Below are 23691 nucleotides of genomic sequence, written 5' to 3' on the forward strand. Positions count from 1 at the left end.
TCAAATTCAATTACAAATAACTCTTTATATGTGTGTGCGTATTTTAAAAGGTTTGAAGCTTTGTTTGTACTTTTATTATGTTTTTAATTATGTCTTAGTTTGATTCATGCATTCAATAGAATTTATGAATCTATCGATATTTCGTAAGATAATAAATAAGCATGATGCACTTATGATTTAAATTAATCGCCCAGCGAATTGAAGTTAAAGTGCGTTTAAAGTCAAAACCAGGCATACAACTAATGTAAACATGGGAGATTGATTGTAAGAGTAAAACACTAATCAGATTGCGAGGGAAAAGGCCAAGTGACGAGGGTGGTGTCATGAGCTAGTCCATAGTGGACTATCTTTACACTCACATGGAGGCAATATAAAAAGGTGTGAAAAGAAAGCTCACATTAAGTGAAAAATGGATTCACCTTTCATATTCGAGGGGAGGTCAATACTATCTCTTGCATTTCACAGTCAATTTGATTTGACAATCCATCATCCTCCGCATGGGAAGCAACTTTGAGTCCAACCCATAGCTTACAAGATTCGTGTTTCTACTCTGCTTTAATTTAGTCATGTTCCAATCGCTTTTGCAACCCTCGTTTAATTAGCACTCCTCACATAAAAGCAAATATGGCTGCACCAATCAAGTGTCCAAAGCCCCCGTCACTAGAAAATCCGGACAGGGCTAAATGGAAGGAAAACTCCTCACACCGTTCAATATTTGCGCCGTACTTCGAAATACTGTTGCCTATTCCGCGACCCCATTCAATCAAATAGTTTCAGGTGCGTTCATGATACTTTCTCAGCTAAAAGAAATTACAGAACAATCACAAACAAAAATTTTGATTAAATTGTCCCAATACTGCTCTGTGATGCCCCGTGGCTTTTAGGCAAATTTCCTTTCCAACTTTATTTGTAGACCCCCGAACAGAGTGTTTTCTTTAAGTAAAGCAAATTAGTGAAGCAACTTGGGTGAACAATGATTTGAGCACCGTTAACTTCAGATTTAATGGCTGAGCAGTGAGCCTGCTTTTTCCCTCCCTTCGCTTTCGAGGCTTTATCTGCGCTAAAGATTTTCCAGTCAATCTTTTATAGCACTAATCCAACTATTTTGTTTGGATTTAGTTGGCGAAGCAAAAACTTTATTTACACGAATTCAGTAGTAGCGGATCCCGTCCAAAAGTGTCGAGTTTTAATAAATTCTACTCTCCTGATTCCATTTATTCTTCACTTTCAATATATTTTACTGATATTTAAAAAAATTTTAAAATTTATTAATTCTATCTTAAAATTTATTAAATTCTCGACTCCACTCTTATTAGATATATACGTTTCAATAATATATTTTTTTCTTTTCAATATTCAATAGAGAGTAAAAAATAAATTTATAATAAAAATTTTATGATGTGACTTTAAATTCTAAACCTTTAAAATTTATTAAATTCTCAACTTTATCCCTATTAAATATATATATTTTAATAATATATTTTTTTTCAACATTTAACAGGGGGCAAAAAAATTTATAATAAAAATTTAATAATATAATTTATAAATATGATCAAAAAATTATTTCTTCTCTATTTTGTAAATAAGATTAAAGAAAGTAATTACTTCAGCTAGCTGGATCATTGAGTCCATGTTCTTACGGACAATAAATGAGGGCACTTTTTTTTTTTTTTTTTGTGTGGCCTGGAGGTGTTAATTTTCCGCTCAGAAGATGTGAGTATTTATTATTTAGCGTTTATATATTTTAAAGATGGCTCAGTCTTAATGCATGGAGGGCAGCGCATTGATGAGAGCACAGTTCTTCTCGGGAGCTCATTTTATCCAGCACTGCTACTTTGCCGACCAAATAGCGTCCTTTTAGGGAACATTATTTTCTAAAAGTTTATTTTATTTTTAAATATAAAAAATATCATAATATTTTTAAATAATTAAATAATTTTATTCTTGTTTAAAAAAATACTCCATTCATCTTAAATTATAAGTCACATTTAAAAGAATTTTTTCATTTCAAAATATATGATACTTTAAATAAATTAAAATTTTATTAAATGTATCAATTTAATATTACCCTTTTTTTTATAATTAACTATCATCCATTTTCTTTTCAATGCATTAAATAATGAGTATTTTTAGAAGTTTATATTTTTATTTTGAAAAGATAAAATTATTTGATATATTTAATGAGGTTTATTGGTATATGAAATTTTATCTAAAAGTATTTTATAATTTGAGATGAAAGGAGTATTAATTATGTGTTTTATCCATGACCAACATTATCATGATATTAGTTGACATTATTTAAAGTAAAATTGGAAAATTCCTTTGATTTAATGGTATTTCAACTATATAACAAATTTTTATTAGTATGTATAATTCGGCTAAAAGCATATTGTATATAAAAATGGAGGAAGTATGTTATAAAAGATCAAGTTATTAACTGCATGATCACTAGCGTGGCACTGCTGATAATGAAAACAAAATTTCAAAATTACTAGGTACTAATGGATATATAATCCCAGCACCATTCATGTGGGAGTCTTGGCATTGCCCGGAATCAGAAGCCCTGAGGGGTGCGATGATTCTTTAGGAACTCAAGCACTCCCATATATAATAATACTCCAATTTGCGCTCGAGAGTGCGCAGGAGAGACAAATGCAGGTATGATGGCGTCACTGTATATACCTGCACTTCACGGAGATGTGGCCCCAGTTGCTTCAGATGAATCATCCCAGTCAGTGCTGCCTATTATAGCCAGCCACATGCCAAAGTGCCAAGTGTGAGAGAAGCAAGAACCAAAGAGTAACGAAAAAGGGGTAAACAAGTGGAATTATTGTTAATGAGACGATACGGGAGAGTGCACGAAAGATGGAGAAGTGGACAAGGAATCTCCAAATATAGTGGGATTAAAAAAGGTTGAGACCTGAGATTCAAAAAGGACAGGGGGCGAAGCATGCAGCCATGCACAGTGGAGATTGAGTGGGAATTAGAATTACAAGGAACGAACAACGACGAGGCTACGTGTGGGTGGAGGGCTAGAGAGGGATCCGCGTATGCCAGCTCATCCCTCCCACACTCTGCTCGTGCCTCCCACGTGTAATTCTCATCCCCCTTTCTCTCTCTCTTTCACTCTCGCTCCCCCGCCCACTAAGCAACATTATCTCATATTATATTCATATTACATCCTCCCCCCTGTTTTCCTTGCCCCGTTGCCTTTTTTTCCTTAACCTCTCGCAATTTCCCACTGTTTTTTAATAATAAAATCCACCAAAATGCCCACGCCAATCAGAAAAGAGAAAACAATGGCGGAGCCGAACATGACCTTACAAAGCCTTTTTTTTTTTTTTTTTGGCCCCAAGAGGTTGCGTCTCGTCATGAACTTGCCCTCTATTTCTCCCTCCTCCTATCCTTTCATTCTCATTAAATAATACGTGCTGTCCAAGTCTAAGATTTAGATGATTAATTTTTATATATTAAAGAAATTAATTTAATTAAATTAATCAATCACTTGTGAAAAATGTGTCTCTTTTTACGATACCCTTCCTTTCAGTTATTTACATTAAGAATTATCCTCAATAGGTGATAAATAGGAATAGTTTATGAGAAAAAAATAAATACAGCAGATAAAAAGAGTTAAATTTTATATTTTCTAATCAAAGTAAAATCTCCAATTAACTCATATACATTTAGTACAGGGACTATAAAATAATAAGAATGATAATACTAATGATTTATAAACAATAATCCAATAGAATTCTCGAAATTACCTTATTTGATAATGGAAATTGAGATTGACATTCAACCGCCAGTGTTAAAAGAAGATTAAGACCCGACGTTCGAAAAAAGAAAAATTTCTTAAAAGCCACGTGCCCGAACATTGGCAGCACACATCATCTCCTACGTGGCACGTTTGAGCCACGTGGACTTACCCGAGTCATAAACTTGGCTCTCGCCTCCTGAAACTGAAACCTGGTTCTCGTATCGCCGTCGGCTTAACTAAAACACCAACCCATTCATTTAAGTCATATTATACTTTCCTCGCCTATTGACGAATTAATAATAATAATAATAATAATACTGATAATGATAATAATAATAATAATAATAGTTCCAACCCCCACACCCCCCCGGGGGCCTTATAAAAGTTATAACGCGCTCAGGCTCAGCAGTCAGCGCCAATGCATGGACTATAAAATAGAAATATTTAGAGAGAGAGAAGCACCAAAAAATCTAATTCTAAAACTAAAACTTAGACGAAGTTAGGCGACGGCGACGAAGGGAGCTGGATGTATAAATTTCCCGGAAAATAAAAGGTGCGAGAAGGCCCGAGAAAGGATCCCCGGAGACGAAGAAGAAGAGCATGGCGACACCGTTGACGGGACTCCAGCATTTGGAAGGTAGAGGAGGAGTGCCTGTGCTCTCCAATTCTGTGAACAGCGTCGATTCCTCCTCGCCATCGACTTCGGCCTCCAATGGTGTCTTGAACTGCTCTGAGTTGGAGTCTCCAATCTTGATTTTCTTCTTGTTTCATAAGGCGATTCGAAATGAGCTTGATGCTCTTCACCGGTTGGCCATGGCATTTGCGACGGGCAACCGCGCTGATATTCAGCCACTCTTCGAGCGCTATCATTTCGTTAGATCCATTTATAGACACCACTCCAATGCTGAAGATGAGGTCTAGTTTTTGTTTTCCTTGTTCACAATCTACCTGTCGAAATTAATATATTCGAGCCTATTTCTCAAGTTACCGCATAATCAGATTTTGTTAAGTGTTGGCAATGTTGTGGAAACAAAAATTTCTCGGCCTCATGTTGACTAACTGCATCTTTCGATGACCAAACGGCGTTCTTTTCCTTTTGTATATTTTAGGTCTGAGTCTGATTCTTGGTCACTTTAACATGGCTCTTCTTTTGTTATTAGCATAAACATATATACTCTCCTCTTTTTCCACCTGGAGAACAAACGGGAATAAATTCGTAATTACTTTTGCCCTTATCTTCAACCCCTTTTGCAAATTGTGGTTTATTTAAAGCTTATGCTCCTTTCTGGTAGACTCTTTTCATTAGGGGGTTTTTGGCTTTTATCTTCCGTTACTCCTCATCGAAAGCTATGAAACAGATACTTAATAGCCAGAGCTATATCAAATACAACTCGACGCAGCAAACAGGACACTTCAAACTGGATTACATATTTTGTTGCAATGACCCTATCGTTGGAATGCGTATCCCGTTGTCTTCATCAATTAGTTTTTGGAAGAACTTAAGCTGAAATGCAAAAATAATCGGTAATCGAAACGTCGACGGTTATTTTTTTATAAGCAGCCTATTTATTTAGACTGTACTATTATTTTCATCATCCTTTTCAGGGTAAGAATTAGTGACAATGTCCTAATATGGTTCCTTTGCTGATTTGCTCCTAATAAAAATTACTAGCGCTTTTAATATCCTTGAAGCTATAGTGGTTGGCCCAAGTATTTCATGGGAAAGACTTATTGGTGTTTGCCGTCACCAAGTAAAAGCATCAATGTGCTGCGCCCCCCGCCCCCCAAAAAAAAAGGAAAAAAAAAAAGAAGAAAAAAGGGTAAAAAAATAACAACAACAGCAACAACTAGCTACCCTGAAACAGATCGAATACTGATTCATGTCTACGTTGAGGTTATAAGAAGGTAGTTAGTGTATTTGATAAACAGGTTGGGGAACGACCAACAATTTTGGGTGGTATGTCTTACAGCTAGTCCTTCCATGCATGGGAAACTTTTTGTCAACTTCAAATTTAAATTATCAAGTGTTCCCCTTGGCCTTGATTTGTTTATTGGAGAAATTTTACAGATTTCTTGATAGAGTCCACTGACTGCTTGTGTGTGATTTCAGTCCTATATGCTCAACTTGTGGAACTTGCCTACTTTCTTGAAGTGTCTTTTATTTTATTTGGCATTATTGCCTCTGCTTTTCAGCTGTACTCCAAAGTTCTCAAGGAAATATATTCTGGACATGTAGGTGATTTTTCCTGCTCTTGATATACGTGTGAAGAATGTGGCTCAAACATATTCTCTTGAACACAAGGGTGAAAGCAATCTGTTTGATCATCTATTTGAGCTGCTAAATTCTACCATCCAAAATGATGAAAGTTTTTCAAAGGAGTTAGCATCTTGCACAGGAGCTCTGCAAACATCAGTTAGTCAACACATGGCTAAGGAAGAGGAGCAGGTATATATATGTTTGATAGCTTTTTCTTTTATTCCTCTTGGACTCATGGAATGAGAAAAATACAAAGATAAATTGTCTTTTTGTCTGATGAATTTTCACTTGTGAACCATTCGAAGCCTTTTTCTCCCCATGTCTTTACTTTACAATCTTGAGGATCTTATGATTGCACAGGTTATTGAAAATTCTATGGCCAAGTCAGCATAAGTTACAAAGTGTTTTCTGGTCTTTGATCTAGAAACCTAAATAAATAAATAAAAAAGATCATTGTTCAAATGAAAAATATTGAAACCCCTTGACCCACGTTATTCCATCTCAAATCCCTTGTGATTCACATGCCCATAATGTGTGTTAAAGTCAATAATTTATCTCCCATTTTCTTTCCTTATTTCCTGTGATTGTAATAAACTTTAATTTGGTCTTTAGTTCTCCATTTTTCCTTTCCTGGAGGGTATGAAGTTGTCTGTTATTAGGTCTTTTATCATGCATTTGTTTATGTTGTCCCCCCTGTCTTCAAGAGTGTGAAGCTGTCTGGCCCTCTTTATGAGCGTGCCTTCTGTTTTGCACATTAATCTCTAAAGTCCTCTGTTTTGTTTCTTATTAAATTATGTTACTGGAAAAATAATTATTAAATTGTAATTAATGCTGGTAGTTTTTAAATGAGATAAGTCTTATTTCTTATTAAAGTCATGTGAACACTGTTGGTCCAATTGATTAGAAATTTTTATGAAGAAAAGAACACTATCAATATGGAACTCTTTTATAAAGGAAAAAAGAAAGAAAGAAAGAAAGAAAGCAAACCTCTGAATCGTAAAGGACGGTTACTCCTTACAAATTTGTGACGTGGAGTAAAACTTAAATACAAAGTGATTGACTAATGGTTTAGTAGGTACAGCAAGTAACTTTAGAAGTTTTCTGTCATCTTGTCTTAATAATTGTTAAGACAATTAATTGTTCTCTTCCTATTTGCAATATCCACTAATGCAATTTTTATATATTAGGAAGAGAATGAAGTTTATGTGTGAATGAACATGTTTTCAAGTCTGGCTCCCTTCAGGGAGTTTTCACGACACAGAAATCTGTCTATGAAGCTGGTGTCGTAAGGAATTCATTGTAGGAACATTCATTATTGCCCTGAATTTGTGAAATGTTGTTTTTATGTTATGGGTGTTAATCATTTTCTTTTTGGATTATATCAGGTATTTCCGTTGCTTATCAAGAACTTCTCAGCAGACGAGCAGGCATCTCTAGTTTGGCAGTTTCTGTGCAGTATACCTGTCAATACAATGACAGAATTTCTTCCCTGGCTGTCAACATCTATATCACCGGATGAATCTACTGATCTGCAGAAGTGCTTAAGCAAGATAGTACCAGAAGAAAAGCTTCTTCAAAAGGTATAGTTTTCAATAACCTTCAGAGTATGTTGTTTTCAATTATTTAATAATGCTGCCTTTTCCTCCCTTCCCCGCGAAGTTCTCCTTTTGGAGTGTACTGGTTGAAGTCAAGGATTTATTCTATAGGAGAATTTGTTATGTCATGCTTATGAATCTGACTGCTATTCTTCCATATTGAAGGTTATTTTCACTTGGATGGAAGGTAGAGGTGGTGTTAACGCAGTTGAAAGTTGTGGACATCATTCTCATGTTCAGTGTAGTCCTAGCCCATTAACCCATCTGATTGGGAAAGCAAACTGTGCATGTGAGTATGCGACAACTGGGAAACGGAAATATCCTGAATCTATTCTGGATGTTTCTGATGCTGCTGGAACACATCCTATTGATGAAATATTGCTCTGGCATAATGCTGTCAAAAAAGAGTTGAGTGAGATAGCGGTGGAGACCAGAAAGATACAGCTTTCAGGAAATTTTACTAATTTGTCAGCTTTTAATGAAAGGTTGCAGTTTATTGCTGAAGTTTGTGTATTTCACAGGTATTGTCTTAATGTTGATTTATCAAATTCAGCCTCGTGGAAGTATGTTATATTTTCTTAATTAAAAGATTCCTTATTATGCTTCTTGTAAGATTTGTTTTTCTTTTTCAACCTGCTTTGCTTGTTATAACTCATCTGTTCTGTTTTCCCGTCTCACAGGTCCATATGCATGATGTTGTTGTCCCCTCTTCTTTGTGCTTTATTCTTTATATAGTAACAGACATGTTCAACAAGAAATGTTGACGGAATGATGTTGCTTGGGTGCTAAACAGCTACCTTGTTTATCTGAAGAAACAATAATTTCTGTGGATGCAGTATTGCTGAGGACAAGGTTATATTTCCTGCTGTAGATGGCGAGCTTTCTTTCTTTCAGGAGCATGCTGAAGAAGAAAGCCAGTTTAATGACTTCCGGTGTTTGATTGAAGGCATTCAGAGTGAAGGAGCAACATCCAATTCTGAAGCTGAATTTTATTCCAAGTTATGCTTATATGCTGATCATATAATGGAAACCATACAGAGGCATTTCCGCAATGAAGAAGTTCAGGTGGGCATTGATAAAACAGTAATATTTTGAAATTGGCTATTGTGAGATATAGGCAAGTATAATGTTGATCTGCAAGAACGAGAACGAGAACAAGAACAAGAATAAGAACAAGTTTTATTCCATTTGGTGGAGTCAGCTATATGGATTATATGATGTCATTGTGCTCTATCATTTATTAAGTTTTTAGGAATATTATTAATTAAAAGGTCTTGTTCAACAACCTCTAAAAGTGTTTTTGTCGGTCTTTCTTTGCCCTTTTTAACAGGGGTTAAAATCATCTGTTTCACTCTCTTCAAACGATTTTCTATCATTTTTTCTTCAATAGGTGCCACACCCACTTTTTCTTGCATTTGCTCATTTCAAATTTTGTCTTTTTGTGTATATCCACACATCCTTCTCAACATTCTCATCTCTGTCACTCTAACTTTATGCTCTTACTGTTTCATTAAAGCCTAACATTCATTACCATATAAAATTACTAGTTTTATAGCAGTTCGATAAAACTTTCTTTTAAATTTATCAGGTACCTTATGATCGCAAATAGCTCCTTTAGCCTTTCTCCAATTAAACCCACCCTGCTTGTATCTTATGTGTAATATCTCCATTTTATTGATTTGCAAGAACAAAGTTATCTTAATCCTGGGATCTGTGTGTGACTTGTAGCTTGTCAAAGGTTGATGAACATGGTTAAATTTTGTATTTCCTAAGTGAATATTTACTGCATTTGTCTTGGCAAGAATATTTCGATGTAAAGCTGCATGTATTATATTTTTAGGTATTATATTTTCTGTAGGTTCTTCCACTTGCTCGGAAGCACTTTAGCTTCAAAAAGCAACGCGAACTTTTGTACCAAAGCTTGTGCATGATGCCTTTAAAATTGATTGAACGTGTCCTGCCATGGTTGGTAGGATCATTAACTGAAGATGAAGCAAAGATGTTTTTGAAAAACATGCAACTAGCAGGTTCTGCATCTATTTTAAATTCTCCTTTGCTAAAAAGAAGTGATTATATTAATTTCTTTTTTGTTTTTTATCTGAAATTCTGTCAACTTTTTCCAGCTCCTCCAACAGATTCTGCTTTAGTCACTCTCTTCTGTGGTTGGGCTTGCAAGTCTCGGAAGGAGGGTCTGTGCTTGTCTTCAAGTGTATCAGGCTGCTGTCCTGCTAAAAATCTTGCTGATATTGAAGAAAATTGTTCGCAGTCATCCTGTGCTTGTTCTTGTGCATTATCTGCTAATGGTTGCTCAGTATCAGCTGAATCAGATGAGAACAAAAGGCCAGTCAAGCGAAACATATTGGAGTTCTGCAAGAATGGAGATGTCCCTGAAACTTCAGAAACTGAAAGTATCCAAGAGCAATGTTGTAATGCTCGGTCTTGTTGTGTGCCAGGTTTAGGAGTAAGCAGTAATAATCTGGGGCTGAGTTCTCATTCTACTACCAAGTCCTTGCGCTCCTTATCTTTCAGCTCTTCTCCCCCATCTCTGAATTCCAGTCTTTTCATATGGGAAACAGATCATAACTCTTGTGATGCTAGCTCTGCAGAAAGACCGATTGATACCATATTTAAATTCCATAAAGCTATACGCAAAGACTTGGAGTATTTAGATGTTGAATCTGGAAAGCTTAGTGATGGTGATGAGACAATTCTTCGTCAATTTGCTGGAAGATTTCGCCTTTTATGGGGCTTACATAGAGCTCACAGTAATGCTGAAGATGACATAGTTTTTCCAGCATTGGAATCCAAAGAGGCACTTCACAATGTGAGTCATTCATACACACTGGATCATAGGCAGGAAGAAAAATTATTTGAGGATGTATCCTGTGTTCTTTCTGAGCTTTCTGTTCTCCATGAAAATTTGCTGACACTCAATATGTCAGAGCATACAAGTAATTCTGAAATTTCTGATGCCACAGTGCGTGAGAATATAAGAAAATATAATGAGTTAGCAACTAAACTTCAAGGGATGTGCAAATCCATAAGAGTGACCCTAGATCAGCATATTTTCAGAGAAGAGCGTGAGCTTTGGCCATTGTTTGGGAGACATTTCACTGTGGAAGAACAAGACAAGATAGTTGGCCGGATAATTGGAACTACTGGTGCTGAAGTACTGCAGTCAATGTTACCATGGGTAACTTCTGCACTGACTCAGGATGAACAGAACAAAATGATGGACACATGGAAGCAGGCTACGAAGAACACTATGTTCAACGAATGGCTTAATGAATGCTGGAAAGAGAGTCCATCGTCCATCCCATTGACTGAAACATCAGAGCATAGCACTTCCCAAAGAGGTTTCTAATATGTTATTAGTTTATTTCATGTCTTGCAGAATTTGTGAGATAGATAGGTAAATGTAAAATGTCTTATGGTTCTTTCACAGGTACTGAATATCAAGAAAGCTTGGACCTGAATGATCAGATTTTTAAGCCAGGTTGGAAAGATATATTTCGGATGAATCAGAGTGAGCTTGAGTTAGAGATACGGAAGGTTTATCGGGATTCTACTCTTGACCCTAGGAGAAAGGCATATCTTGTGCAAAATCTAATGACCAGGTTGGTTCTAGTGAATACTAATTTCATTGGTTCAAATAACAGTGTGGCATAACCAATTACTTTTTCATATCATTGTGCATGCTATACTCTTAAAGATCCAATTTTTTATTAGTAGTTTGTACATTGTAGTCGCTGGATTGCTTCCCAGCAGAAGTCACCCAAAGCTGTGGCTGGAGGATCCTCAAATGGTGAAGAAATAGAAGGAAGGACACCATCATTTCGGGATGTGGAGAAAAAAGAATTTGGATGTGAGCATTATAAGAGAAACTGCAAACTTCGAGCTGCATGTTGTGGGAAGTTATTTCCATGCAGATTTTGCCATGACAACGTGAGCGATCACTCAATGGACAGGTAAATTTCTGATGGTTTCTGTTATATTTTATTGTGCTTGATATCTCTAATAAACTGTTTGATCATTGCAGAAAAGCAACATTAGAAATGATGTGTATGCGCTGCTTGAATATACAAGTAGTTGGGCCCATATGCATGACCCCTTCATGTAATGGACTTTCAATGGCAAAATATTATTGCAACATCTGCAAATTTTTTGATGATGAAAGGTGCTTTCCAGTTTCCAGTTCCTCTTTTATGAATGCATATAGTAATACAAATTTCAGTTCATATTCTTAACATCTTTAATATTCTTATGTCAGCACGTGAAGTAGTAGTTGAATTCTTCTCTTTGTATTTGATAGTCTCATTTGGGACTTGTTAATCTGAGGTCTCTCTCTTAGCCACTTAATTTGCTTAGCTACTGCTGCAGACTTGAAAACAGACACTATTCTTTCTTCCTCTTCTAGCTTTTGTTCATTAACCAAGCATTATTCGTTTTCAGGATTGTATATCATTGCCCATTTTGCAATTTATGCCGTGTTGGGAAAGGGCTTGGAATTGATTATTTTCATTGTATGAAATGCAATTGTTGTCTGGGGATTAAAACAGCATCTCACAAATGCTTGGAGAAAGGCTTGGAAATGAACTGTCCAATTTGTTGTGACTTCTTATTCACATCCAGTGCTACAGTCAGAGCTCTACCTTGTGGCCATTATATGCATTCAGCTTGCTTTCAGGTCTATTTCACACCATTCTTAGTTTGCAAGTTGCTACTCCCCTCTTTTCTCTATCACTCCCCTTCTGCAGTTCTTTTACTATTCTTAGAATTTGACTCAATCCTTCTTTTGATATGTTAGGCATACACTTGTAGTCACTACACATGTCCAATCTGCAGCAAGTCTTTGGGAGATATGGCGGTAAGAAAACAATATATTTACTACCATGTGCATATGTTAAATTGTGTTGTCAATATGCATTTGATGCTTTGAATCTTTTCTGAAAATCGAAAGCCTGTGTATAACTTTTCATTTTTTTTTTAATTTCAGTAGTAAGTTGCTTCATGCTTGTCACTTCAAATTTGGAGTCTTCTACTCTCTTTTAATGGCATGGATTGACTGGAACATGAGGAAACTTTTCTTGTTGCTTTCATATGGCAATAAGTATTTGTATTTTAGTTCCCCCCCGCCCCCACCCCAAATAAATTATCAAAATGGATGCTAAATATTAGTGTGCATTTGCTGATCTTCAGCAAATCTATTCGTGTGTTGATCAATACTATAATTAGGAATTTGAGGTTATTATATAGTATATGTGGAAATACACCCTTTATGACGTTTAGTTAAAAGATTTAATGGATTGTAAGAAAAGTGATACGATTCGAATGCACATTTCAATTCTATTAATATTGTTTAGCATTTTTTTTTTCCCTGATTGAGGAGCGTAGGGTAATTGGGGTATCATTATTATGGCACAAGCTACAGCCTTTTGAACTTCCTGTTGCATCTTTGTTAGTGGAAATTGAAATATGTAGGAGTAATAGCGATACAAAACGTACTTGGTTCTCTGCAAAACCAGGTTTACTTTGGCATGCTCGATGCCTTGTTGGCTGCTGAGGTGCTTCCTGAAGAGTACAAGGAACGGTATCAGGTATGTCGTGTCTGTACTCTTCAATAATTTTTAATGTTTGTAAATGCGTAAATGTTAGATTTATCTTTTGTTAATTCCTTGCTGAAGTTAGTCTGGATTTTATAAAATAGAGTATTCTTGCTTTATATTTGTTCGATGTTTACAAGAACACATTCTTAAAGAAAAAATAAAATGAATTAAGATTGATACAACAACAACAACAAGAAGCCTTTATCCCACTAGGTGGGGTTGGCTACATGAATTGCAAGACGCAATTGTGTTATATCATTTATTAAGCTTTTAAAAATATTATTAATTAAAAGATCGTATTCAATAACTTTCAAGAGTGTTCTCTTAAGCTTTCCTCTATCCCTTTTAACAAGGCTCAAAGTTATATGTTCCACTCTTCTCACTGGTGCCTCCAACTGTCTTCTTTATACATGTCCAAACCATCTCAAATGATTTTCTACCATTTTTTTTCTCAGTAGGTGTTACCCCCATTATTTTGAGTTCGTGCTCATTTAGAATTTTATCTTTGCGTGTATGTTCGCACATTCATCGTAATATTCTCATTTATGCTACTCCAATTTTATGCTCTTGTTGTCCCATTAGAGCCCAGTATTCACTACCATATAACATAGCCGGTTTGATAGCAGTATGATAGAACTTTCCTTTAAGTTTATTAGGCACCTTACGGTTGCAAATAATTCCTTTAACTTTTCTCCAATTAAACCACCCAACTTGAATTCTATGTGAAGTATCCCCACTAATTTCGCCATTATTTTGAATAATGGCTCTCAAATATTTAAACTTTTTTGCTTGAAGTATAATTTGAAAAATGAATTAAGATTGATATCCAAAATAATTTGACTAGCTTGTTAATTGTGCTTGTTAATAACAAATTTGTTCTATTGTTGCACAATTTTCCTTTCTCCCTCGACTTACAATATTGAAACAGCTCTTCTCTTGACTTCGCAAAACCAGATGAAATGCTTCATATAAAGCATCAACTGTAATATTTATATAAGTAGTATTTGCATGATGTGGCCATTGTTACAGAACCGAGAGCTGTTCCTATAGAAAGACATCTAACAGTGATGATTTGTGCTATTTCTGTGGGTCATTTTTGTAATGGAAATGCAGGATATACTATGCAATGATTGTGATCGAAAGGGCTCTTCACGCTTCCACTGGTTATATCACAAATGTGGTTTCTGTGGCTCATACAATACCCGAGTGATCAAGTCTGAGTCAACAAATTCCATCTGCTCCTAGTCTGCTTCTTAGGACAGAGGGGGATAGAGTTTGTAAATAGCTGTATAGGCAATTCAAAATTCCCCCCCAAACCAACGACCTGGTCCTTTTTTTAATCTAATCATCTTATACATAGCGAAGTGAGTCACTTCCAATAGAGGCCTCTTGCGAGTTTGTTTTCTCATGAGCCGGATGTAGAAGCGTCTTATCTCTTTATATCATTTGATGTATAGAATACGAACCAACTTTCTTCCCGTTGCCCCCACCCTCCCCACTCCCTCTTTTTGGGCAATAGATGCTTTCGCAGCTCCTCTGCACTGAGGACTTGAGGTATCTTCAAGGATGTCTTGGTTTCAAATTTCAATTCTTCTGCGGCTTGGATCCATATTTCTGTTCTTTACGATGTAAGATACAAAAGCTGAAAGCCAGCTAGAAAGTAATACTCGAGGAAGGCCTTAATAAAATCGTTCTATAAGTTTTTGTTTTGGGGTGAAAATGACAGTTAGGTCTCAAAGAATTAATTAATTTAAGTTCAGTTTTAACTAATTTTAAAGTGTCAACAAAGTTTTTGATCCTTCATAATAAGATATCAAGTCTAACAACTTTAAGATTTGTAAATTTAACTTTAAATTTTACAATTTTATTGTAATAAATTTTTATTTTATTTTTTAAATGTTAATAAGGTTAAAGAATAATTAATAGATAATGAAAAAAATGAAGGATTTATTTATTTTATCGATAAACCCACCCATATTCTGATATATCCATTTTTTTGTTAATATTATCTTATATATATATATATATATATATAAAGGTGATCATTTGTATTTCCTATCAAAATTTGAAAAATAAATTATAACTTTATTGTAATAAAGTTGTAAATTTTTTGGGTGTCAAACTTATGAATTCTTAAAGCCATTGGATTTAATATTTTAAAGATAGACTTAGATATGAAATTAAATGGTATCCTTTGAAAGCAGGGTGAGTCAGACTCAATATCGAAGGTTCTATTAATTCTTTTGGGGCAACAATTTGTGATGGAGTCTTTTGCGATAAGAAAAGAAATTCAATCATGGGATTTTTTAAATATTTTGGCTACCAACCTAGTATTGTAGTTAAATTATTAGGCATTTTATAAGGTTTTCAACTTGGTTGGAATGTTAAACTTATTAAGATTAATTTACACACTAATTCTATGGAAGCTCTCTCACTTATCTAGCATAGCTTCTCTGTTAGTCATTTTTTAACATCAAACATGAAGAAAATCAAGGAACTTGTTATGAAAAATTGGACAATCATCTTTGATCATGACTTTAGAGAAGTAAACAAATGCGCTGATCTGCTCGCATGTGAAACCTTTCTTGAAAATTATGATCTCATTATTTATAATGAACCACCTATAGCTTGCAGGTCCATCCTAAACTTTGATTTGACCTGACTTCTGTAATCCTTGCACAGCTTTGTTCGTCTCCTTGTATTCAAAAAAATAAAAATAGAACATGTTTTATCTAGATTTTATGATATCATTTTAATATATATATACATATACACACATATATTTAATTTATGAACTTTCCAAGCATCTTTTAATTTTTTAAATAACTTATATACAAAATATGTCATTTAAGTTTTTAACATGCAAGGCTGGTAAAAAAAGGTTTTTAACATGCATGAGATAATAAATTATAAAATGAAGCAAGTTGTTATCTAGATTTTAATTTCCATGGGTGAAATATTCTAAAATAAAATAAAGGGAGAATCACACATTTAATAACCTTCCAAGAGAATTATTCCCAGGCAATAACCAATACAAAATTATTTATTGTTAAAATAGCAATAAAAACTTGTTTTTTTTTAAATGGTGATTTGTTTTTTGTCATTGTTTGTAAATAATTTTTTTAAAGATTTTTGGATGCGATTATCCCTAAAATTCAATTTATATTTTTAATATGCATAAGATGATAAATCCTAAAATAAAATTAGTAGATATTTAAATATACAAGGTAATAAATTATAAGTTAGAATGCATTGTTTAAATTTTGATTTATGTGTAGATCACAAATTTTAAAAGAATAAATTATTTTTATATTTTTAATACGTTAAAGGTAAAACATTTTAAAATACTCGGTGTTGAAAGTAGAACAAGTTATTATTAATATTCTTAATTAATATGTACTACAGGGTAGTATAATATAAAGTGAAACATGTTATCTAAAACAAATTCTCAAGCCAAAAAAATGTGTGATGTTTTTAATTGGCATGGACACAACAATTTATAAACTAAAATAAATTATTGTTTACATTTAAGTATAACAAGGTAACAATTTTTAAAATAAAAAAATTTTTTATTTGTATTTTTGGTATTATTTCACACCTTCCAGCTACTATTACTTTATTTTTAAATATTTACATAATATTTAACTTCTCTTTATTTTTATAGTTTGTTTTGGCAAAAAAAAAAAGTTATAGGTTGTTTAGTTTGAGGGGAATCATAATGAGGAGAGAAAAAGGGAAGATATATATATGTCTATTATATGACTATTTAATTGAGTCAAATGAAAATATTTTAATGAATTCAATTTTAAAAAATAAAGAGGTGAGTTTAAAGTTTTAATTAATTTTTTACTCTTACTCTCTCTCTATTAAAAATTTGTAATTTAATTTATTTATTTTAAAAAATAATTATTTAGTTTTTATAGTTTTTTCTTATATTGTAATTGAGTCTCTAAATTTTAATTTGTCATAATTTTAATTTGAATGTAATCTAATCTTTAAACTTTAACTTATAAAATCTTTTATCTTATTTTACACTTCCTCCATCCTGGCTAAATAGAGAGGAGATATGGTGTAAAATCTAGTTATCAGAATTTTTTTTAATAAAATTTGATTAGAATCAGAACCTTTCTTAATTATGATTGAAGTATTTTAAAAAATAATTTTTATAAAATTAAAATTACTGACTACAATTCTTTAATTAATTTTATGAAGTTAAAAATAAAAAAAATGATTAATTGAGGAGAACAAGATGAATGCAAGAGGACTAGAGAAGTCTCTGGAAATTAAATACCAAGCCATATGGTTTGTGAGAGCTACCCAAACTCCCACCGAACGTTAAACCGCTCTCGGCTTCTCCCTGTCATCGTTTCATATCTTTCTTTTGTGTGTGTGTGAGAGAGAGAGAGAGAGGGAGAGCGTGTATTGTATTCGTATAAATCCTCCCCTCCCATTGATTTTCAGACCCAAACAGGAAATACTCTCTCCAATCTCTTGGAATCAATATATTCCTCGATTCCCAGCAAAACATTCACCAACGAGGACCTCAGAGACAGGAAAACGAAGACTTGAAAAACAAGAGCTTTACCCAGATTAACTGACTTCAGCACTAGAAAGAGAAGGAAATAGCATCTCTTCGACAGTGTAGGACACGAGTGTTGAGAAGCTATCATGGCTACGAGGACTGAAAGATCATCAAAGCCATTGCACAACTTCTCATTTCCATGCTTGAAATGGGGCAACCAAAGATTCCTCAGGTGTGTCAAAGTCTCCCCCAAGGCCGCAGAACCTTCCTCTTTTGATCGCGGATCTTCGCGATCCCTGTCGAATTCGGGTAATTCCCTACACAGACAAATCAACCGTCGACCTTCCAATCCGAAACGTAATTCCAATTCATGGGAAGATGCTGAGATTAATATCGAGGCGGTTCGCGAGAAGCTCATGATCGATCTCAGAGTGGCGGCTAAGAAGCTCAAAGTTTCGATTCTTGAAGAAGGAGCCGTCGAGGACGAAACGGCAGCCATTGCTAGGCCTTGGAATTTGAGGACAAGAAGAGCTGCTTGTAAGGCTCCCCATGAAGAAGAGCGCAAGTGCAATTCGTCTTCTTTGCCGACGAAGGTTGTAGAAGCTGCAGTGACCAAGGAGAACCCAGTCAGCGTGGCGAAGAATGAGAAAACCAAATTTTCGGTTTCGTTATCGAAGGAAGATGTTGAAGAAGATTTCTTGGCCATGGTTGGAACGAGGCCTCCGAGAAGACCTAAGAAGAGGCCTAGGATTGTGCAGAGACAATTAGATGTAAGTCGCTGCAAGGGTTTTTGAACTTTGATACTCATTATGCTTCCATGGCTAGAAGGTGTGAGAGAAAAATGAAAATCTGCTCAACATGTGCTGAAAGAATTCTGGTTTTGTTGTCGAAGGCTGAAAACTTCTCTCGGCTTTATTTTTAATGTTCCTCTCTCGGCTTTTCCGTAAAGCAAACAAGACAGTTGTCTTCTTCGGTTATTTTTGCCTGGTTATGTCACAAAGCTCATATTTACGTCTTACATTACCTACATTTCTGCTCATAACTGTTTTGGGGTTCAACACTGGCAGACACTTTTTCCTGGATTGTGGCTGACCGAGGTCACCGCCGAATCATACAAGGTGCCTGATGTTCCAGAGTGAGGTACAAATATGTAGTTGTATGTTTGTCACTGTTTATATTTTCAGAAGTGAATTGGATCGATAACTATAGTTTCTGATTTAATTGGCATGCAGGAGCTGAAATGATAATGAAACTGGTTTCTGCCTTCTGGAAGTATCAGATATTTTGCTTGCTGACTGTTCCACACCGTGACATAAATAATGGCAATGGTCAAATCATCCGTGTAAATAGGGGGAAAAAAGTACCTCAACAAACATGAATATCTGGACCTCTTGCATTAATGTCTAGCCAAATCTGATATTTGAATGTATTTGCTCGCTCGGGCTTTTTATTACTGGCTTTGCTCTTCTGTAAAAATCTTCAGTTTACCATCACTTGGCTGATGCCTGCTGTAATAAATTTAGCAGTTTTTCACTTGTATGTTTATTCACTTGCTATCTTCGAAACTCATTCAAGAAAGTGAACAGCATCTGACCAAAAAAAAAAAAAACAAAGAAAGTGAACAACCCTTTGACTGTGTAGGTTGCAAAGCTTCTGTTGTTCTTCAAAATCAGGAAGCACTGGGGTTATTAAGCATCTTTCTGAGAACAATATTGTTCTTCTTTGCAGAATCACCGGTAATATTTTAATGGCAAAGTTTATTGAGTTTACTCTTTTCGTAGGCATCATGTGTATCTGACTTCTGAAGCTGATTAAAGTGGTGTTTTGCATCTTAATCTTCAAGGTTAGCATTGATTTGAAAACAGATAAACGTGGTAGTAAGAACTTATATATACAGTGTAGTTTTACCTTTACTCAGTGGGAGAATAATTAGCTTGTTATACATAGATTTCTTTAGTTTATACAAGTATCCTCGAAGCCTTAATGGAACTGTTTATCATTTTGTTTATAGAAGCAAGGTGAGAGGTGTTCCTTTTTATTTTGTATTTGGGAAAAAAGACAGAGAAAAAGAAAAATGGTGGTTGGGGTTCACTTCATGCATGGGAGGTAATAAACCCCTAGTGACATGTAATGTAATACATGAAAATCCTCCAATCAATCTTCTATTGACTATTCTACATGAATAATCTAGCAGAGAAGTATAATCATACTTATTTTCCCTATCTGTATTGCAACCAAATACTCCCCAGCACAAGTATTAAAAAAAGGGGGGGTGGGGTTTGTTGGAAGCAGCTCAATTGGTTTGCTTTCGCAAATAGGAAAGGAAGATGAATGCCTTCTTTTTGAGCGAAGTTGGGGAGTGCTTTAGAGTCATTTGCCCCGGAAAAGAGGAAAAGTGGACACCAAGCTGTTTGGGTGGTAAATAGTGGAAGGTTCATTCGGAAAATTTGTGCTGTTCTTTTTTTCTAAGTTTCCAAGAGAGAGCCAGAGAGTTGTGGGGAATATCTGTTACTTTGATTTTCTAGTCAGTGGCTCATTCATCTAACACTGGACAGAAGCAACAGTTGCTGCAATGAGTATTTGGCATGTGGGTTAATGGTCATCTTCAAATCAAGTTGCATCACTGATTTGTACACCTATCTCTCAGGCGTCCATCGTGAAAAACTTGAGCCCAATTAGTTTGCACGTCTAAATACAATGACAGCTTTATGATTTGTTTGTAGTTGGCATTAGCTAGTATTACTCTCTGGCATTGGTTAGCCATGCGTTCACTAGTAGGTAAGATTGTGTATTTCAAAAGGAAATAAGTCGGTTCATTATGTTTTAATTATATTAGTTAAACTATTGTGAATATACCTCCTAATTCAGCACACCATTAGTATACTAAAATCATATAATAATTATCATCATCAATTCTACTTCTGTACAGTGGAGTTATCATTTTTCCCTTTGAGAAACAACCCTCTTGCCTAATCCTCCTGTCATTTCTATCTCCTCTTCCTATTTCTTTGAGTTGCATTGTTTTTATTTTGGATAATTCTGATCCTGCTGATTAAATCAACAAGAGTTTGTTTAATTACGTGGGATTGTAGTAATATGATTTATTTATTTGATGCGGTACACTATTCCTCAAAACCAACATATTTTGACATGATTCAAGCTTCTACATGCTAACATGCTTTGGTTGAGAAAGAAAAGACCGCCAACATTCCATTCGGTGGACACGAATGATTCTAGGGAGGCAGGTGTGTGATTCCACAATCCACAAGTTAGGAATTGGAACATGAAATGGAATATGTAGGAGTAGAAGTAAGAGGAGGAAGAAGAAGAAGAAGCCATTGGCGTCATGAAGGTGAATGGAAGGGAATTATATCCCAAAAATAAAAATTCAACATTTAGTTGGGAATGAGATGAGATATTATATGTGCATTTGGTTTTTAATTTGTCAAAATTTTATTTGACAAAAGTTTATTTGCTAAAAATTAGTTTAGTAAAAGTTAATTGTCGTAATAAAATTTGTGTTTGGATATATTTTTTTAAAAGTCAGTTTGAAACACTAAAAATTATTTAGATTGTGATAATAAAATGTATTTTTGAATATACAATTACCAAAAAAAATATTAATTTATGATGATTTGTAATTTTTATTATACAAATGTAATATATTTAAAATATTTAAAAAATATGATAAATATTTTAAGTACATAAATTTTGATCTATAATGTTAAAAATTTAATCTCTAGTTATTTATATTTTTTAATTTATAATTTTAAAAAATGTGATAAAGATTTATAATTTTTATTATGCATTAATGCTGAAAATTAACATAATTAATTATTTAATTTATAATGCTAAAAAATTGATACCTAATTATTATTATTAAAATAATAATTATATTTTTAATAAATTAAATATTTTTTAAATAAAAAAATAAGAGATTAAACTTGGAGTAATATGGTTAAATAATATCTTACTTTTCAAATCTACTTTTTAAAAATTTTAAATAGTTATATTTTAAAAATTCATTTTCAGGTACTGTTTAAATATATTTTTAGGATATACTTTTTATAAAATATTTTATTTAAATAATTTTTAACTTTCTAAAAATAAAATTTTATTTTTAAAATGTGAAACACAAAAAAATCAAATGGACCCCATAACCTCACGCGTGCGTGCGCACGAGAAATGTTTTAACCCTCAACCATTACACTTTTTAACTTCCTACTCTATCTTTCCACATAATCTAATCGTAAAGTGCATTTGGTTTGTCCTTGAGCATTTTAGCATTACATCTTGCTGGCAATAGAGAATATCTTTAAAATTATCTCCCAGAAGAATAAAATAAAATAGGCCATGACTTGAATAGTGACGGAGCTACGTGTACTTGAAGAGGGGCATATGCACTCTCTTGACTTGAAAGAAATTATACATAAATAGTAAATAATTTATTATTTTATCTTCTTTAATTACAAAATTTTAAACCCCTTAAAAACTAGTTTTTTTTTATGAATGTTTTAACTTAAGTTCAATTATGAATTCACTAAATTTAAAACTCCAACATGATTTTTAAAAAGAATATACTTATTTATTTAATTTTTTAAATCTTTGGTTAATTATTATATATTTTTATATATAAATAATATCATAAATTAGTGATTTATATAGAAGGAAATATTTTTAATAGCATTTGACAATAAGTAGGGAACAATTATAAAATATATAATTATTTTTTTAAAAATGTTAAATAATTTTTTTTGAATTATTATTTTTAAAATTTATCTACACCCATATCAGGAGTCCTGGCTTCATCATTGGACTTGACTACATTGTGAAAGAAAGATCAAACCCGATTATTCCTGAAGCAATAAACAAAGGTGGATTTTTCCAGGGAGGTAATGAGATCGAAAGTTCCTGATCATGAATGAAGAGACGAAAAGTCAACCTGGAAATTTAATTCAACAAATCCATTGCTATCATTCTACTGCTACAATCCAACAAGGTCCAAGTCTTACGGTGGAAGCAGGGTGTTCAATTATTGACGTTCAAATCATATTTTGTTTTTTAAAAAAATTACTTATAACACAGGCTTTTCAAATATGACTCATTAAGATTCATTCTATTAATTTTTGACTTATTTATAATTTAGTCTCTCAATGTTTGTTAGTTTTCTTTTTTCATGCTAGCTTAAATTCCATATCAAAGAGTAAGAGAAATGTATTTTAGAGTAAGATATGAGCATTTTTTTATTTCTCTTATTTGATAAGGATAATTTTTACAAAATCTAAAAAATAAAAACCAAGTTTTAAGTGAGTTAAAAGTTGAGAGATTGAGTCACAGCAAATCATAGTTAGGGGATTGAGTTGCAGCAAATCATACATGAAGGAGTGAGTTATAAATAAGTTAAAAGTTGAAGAACTAAAAAAGATTATTTTTTTTTATTTTTACTATCATGTCCTTTATGCTTCTAATATTGACACAACATACTTCTCAGATTAATAACTGAAAATATTGATAATATCTATGAAATAACACGACTTAAGTGATTCTAATCTGTTGACAAAACAAAACAAATAAAAATAGGACTAGTCATACTTGCATTTAAAGGATTCAGTAACATTATCCTTGACAACAACATGAAATGCAGCTCTATCGTAAAGTTTGACTTGTTGCTGTTTACATACAATTATAATGTAACACGTATCAACATCCAAAACTCCAAAATACAGAGAATAATAGTCCATATTAATGTATTTAAATACTCTTAGCTTACCGTTGGCCGAAAAATAAAAGAGAAATCATTTCAGTATGAAAACTTTAAACATGCTATATGACCCTCTAAAACTAATACAAAATGTGAATAAATTACATGACAATCACATCATCGATATCAATATACTTGTAAAATTTGCGGGGACTAACTTACCTTGGGCTTTAATACATGCATTGTGTCCGTA

General features: G+C 33.7%; 2 protein-coding genes across 7 annotated transcripts; both read left to right on the plus strand.

Moving 5' to 3' along the window:
- The first annotated feature begins 4158 nt into the window (after positions 1–4158).
- LOC129319827 (zinc finger protein BRUTUS-like) lies at positions 4159–14772 on the plus strand. 6 transcript variants are annotated; one of them, XM_054964905.1, is made up of 14 exons: positions 4160–4672; positions 5994–6203; positions 7400–7594; positions 7775–8130; positions 8446–8674; positions 9468–9636; positions 9733–10965; positions 11055–11226; positions 11356–11577; positions 11649–11786; positions 12062–12296; positions 12417–12476; positions 13072–13206; positions 14329–14772. In XM_054964905.1, the coding sequence occupies exons 1-14, from the start codon at positions 4358–4360 to the stop codon at positions 14458–14460; spliced, it is 3801 nt and encodes a 1266-aa protein (XP_054820880.1). In that variant the 5' UTR covers positions 4160–4357; the 3' UTR covers positions 14461–14772. The 6 variants fall into 6 exon arrangements, 5 of the variants coding, with proteins under 5 accessions (XP_054820880.1, XP_054820883.1, XP_054820882.1 ...); XM_054964906.1 differs by having other exon boundaries at positions 4161–4672; positions 13135–13206; XM_054964909.1 differs by having other exon boundaries at positions 4529–5281.
- Positions 14773–17525: 2753 nt separating this feature from the next.
- Positions 17526–19270, plus strand: LOC129320472 (uncharacterized). Its single transcript, XM_054965941.1, has 3 exons — positions 17526–18507; positions 18805–18877; positions 18970–19270. Exons 1-2 carry the CDS (start codon positions 17884–17886, stop codon positions 18874–18876), a joined length of 696 nt encoding a protein of 231 aa, XP_054821916.1. The 5' UTR covers positions 17526–17883; the 3' UTR covers position 18877; positions 18970–19270.
- Positions 19271–23691: the final 4421 nt, after the last annotated feature.

The sequence above is a fragment of the Prosopis cineraria genome, unplaced genomic scaffold (assembly GCF_029017545.1).
Source record: "Prosopis cineraria cultivar Desert tree isolate PC_DT_omini unplaced genomic scaffold, ASM2901754v1 PC9, whole genome shotgun sequence".
Taxonomy (NCBI): Eukaryota; Viridiplantae; Streptophyta; class Magnoliopsida; order Fabales; family Fabaceae; genus Prosopis; species Prosopis cineraria.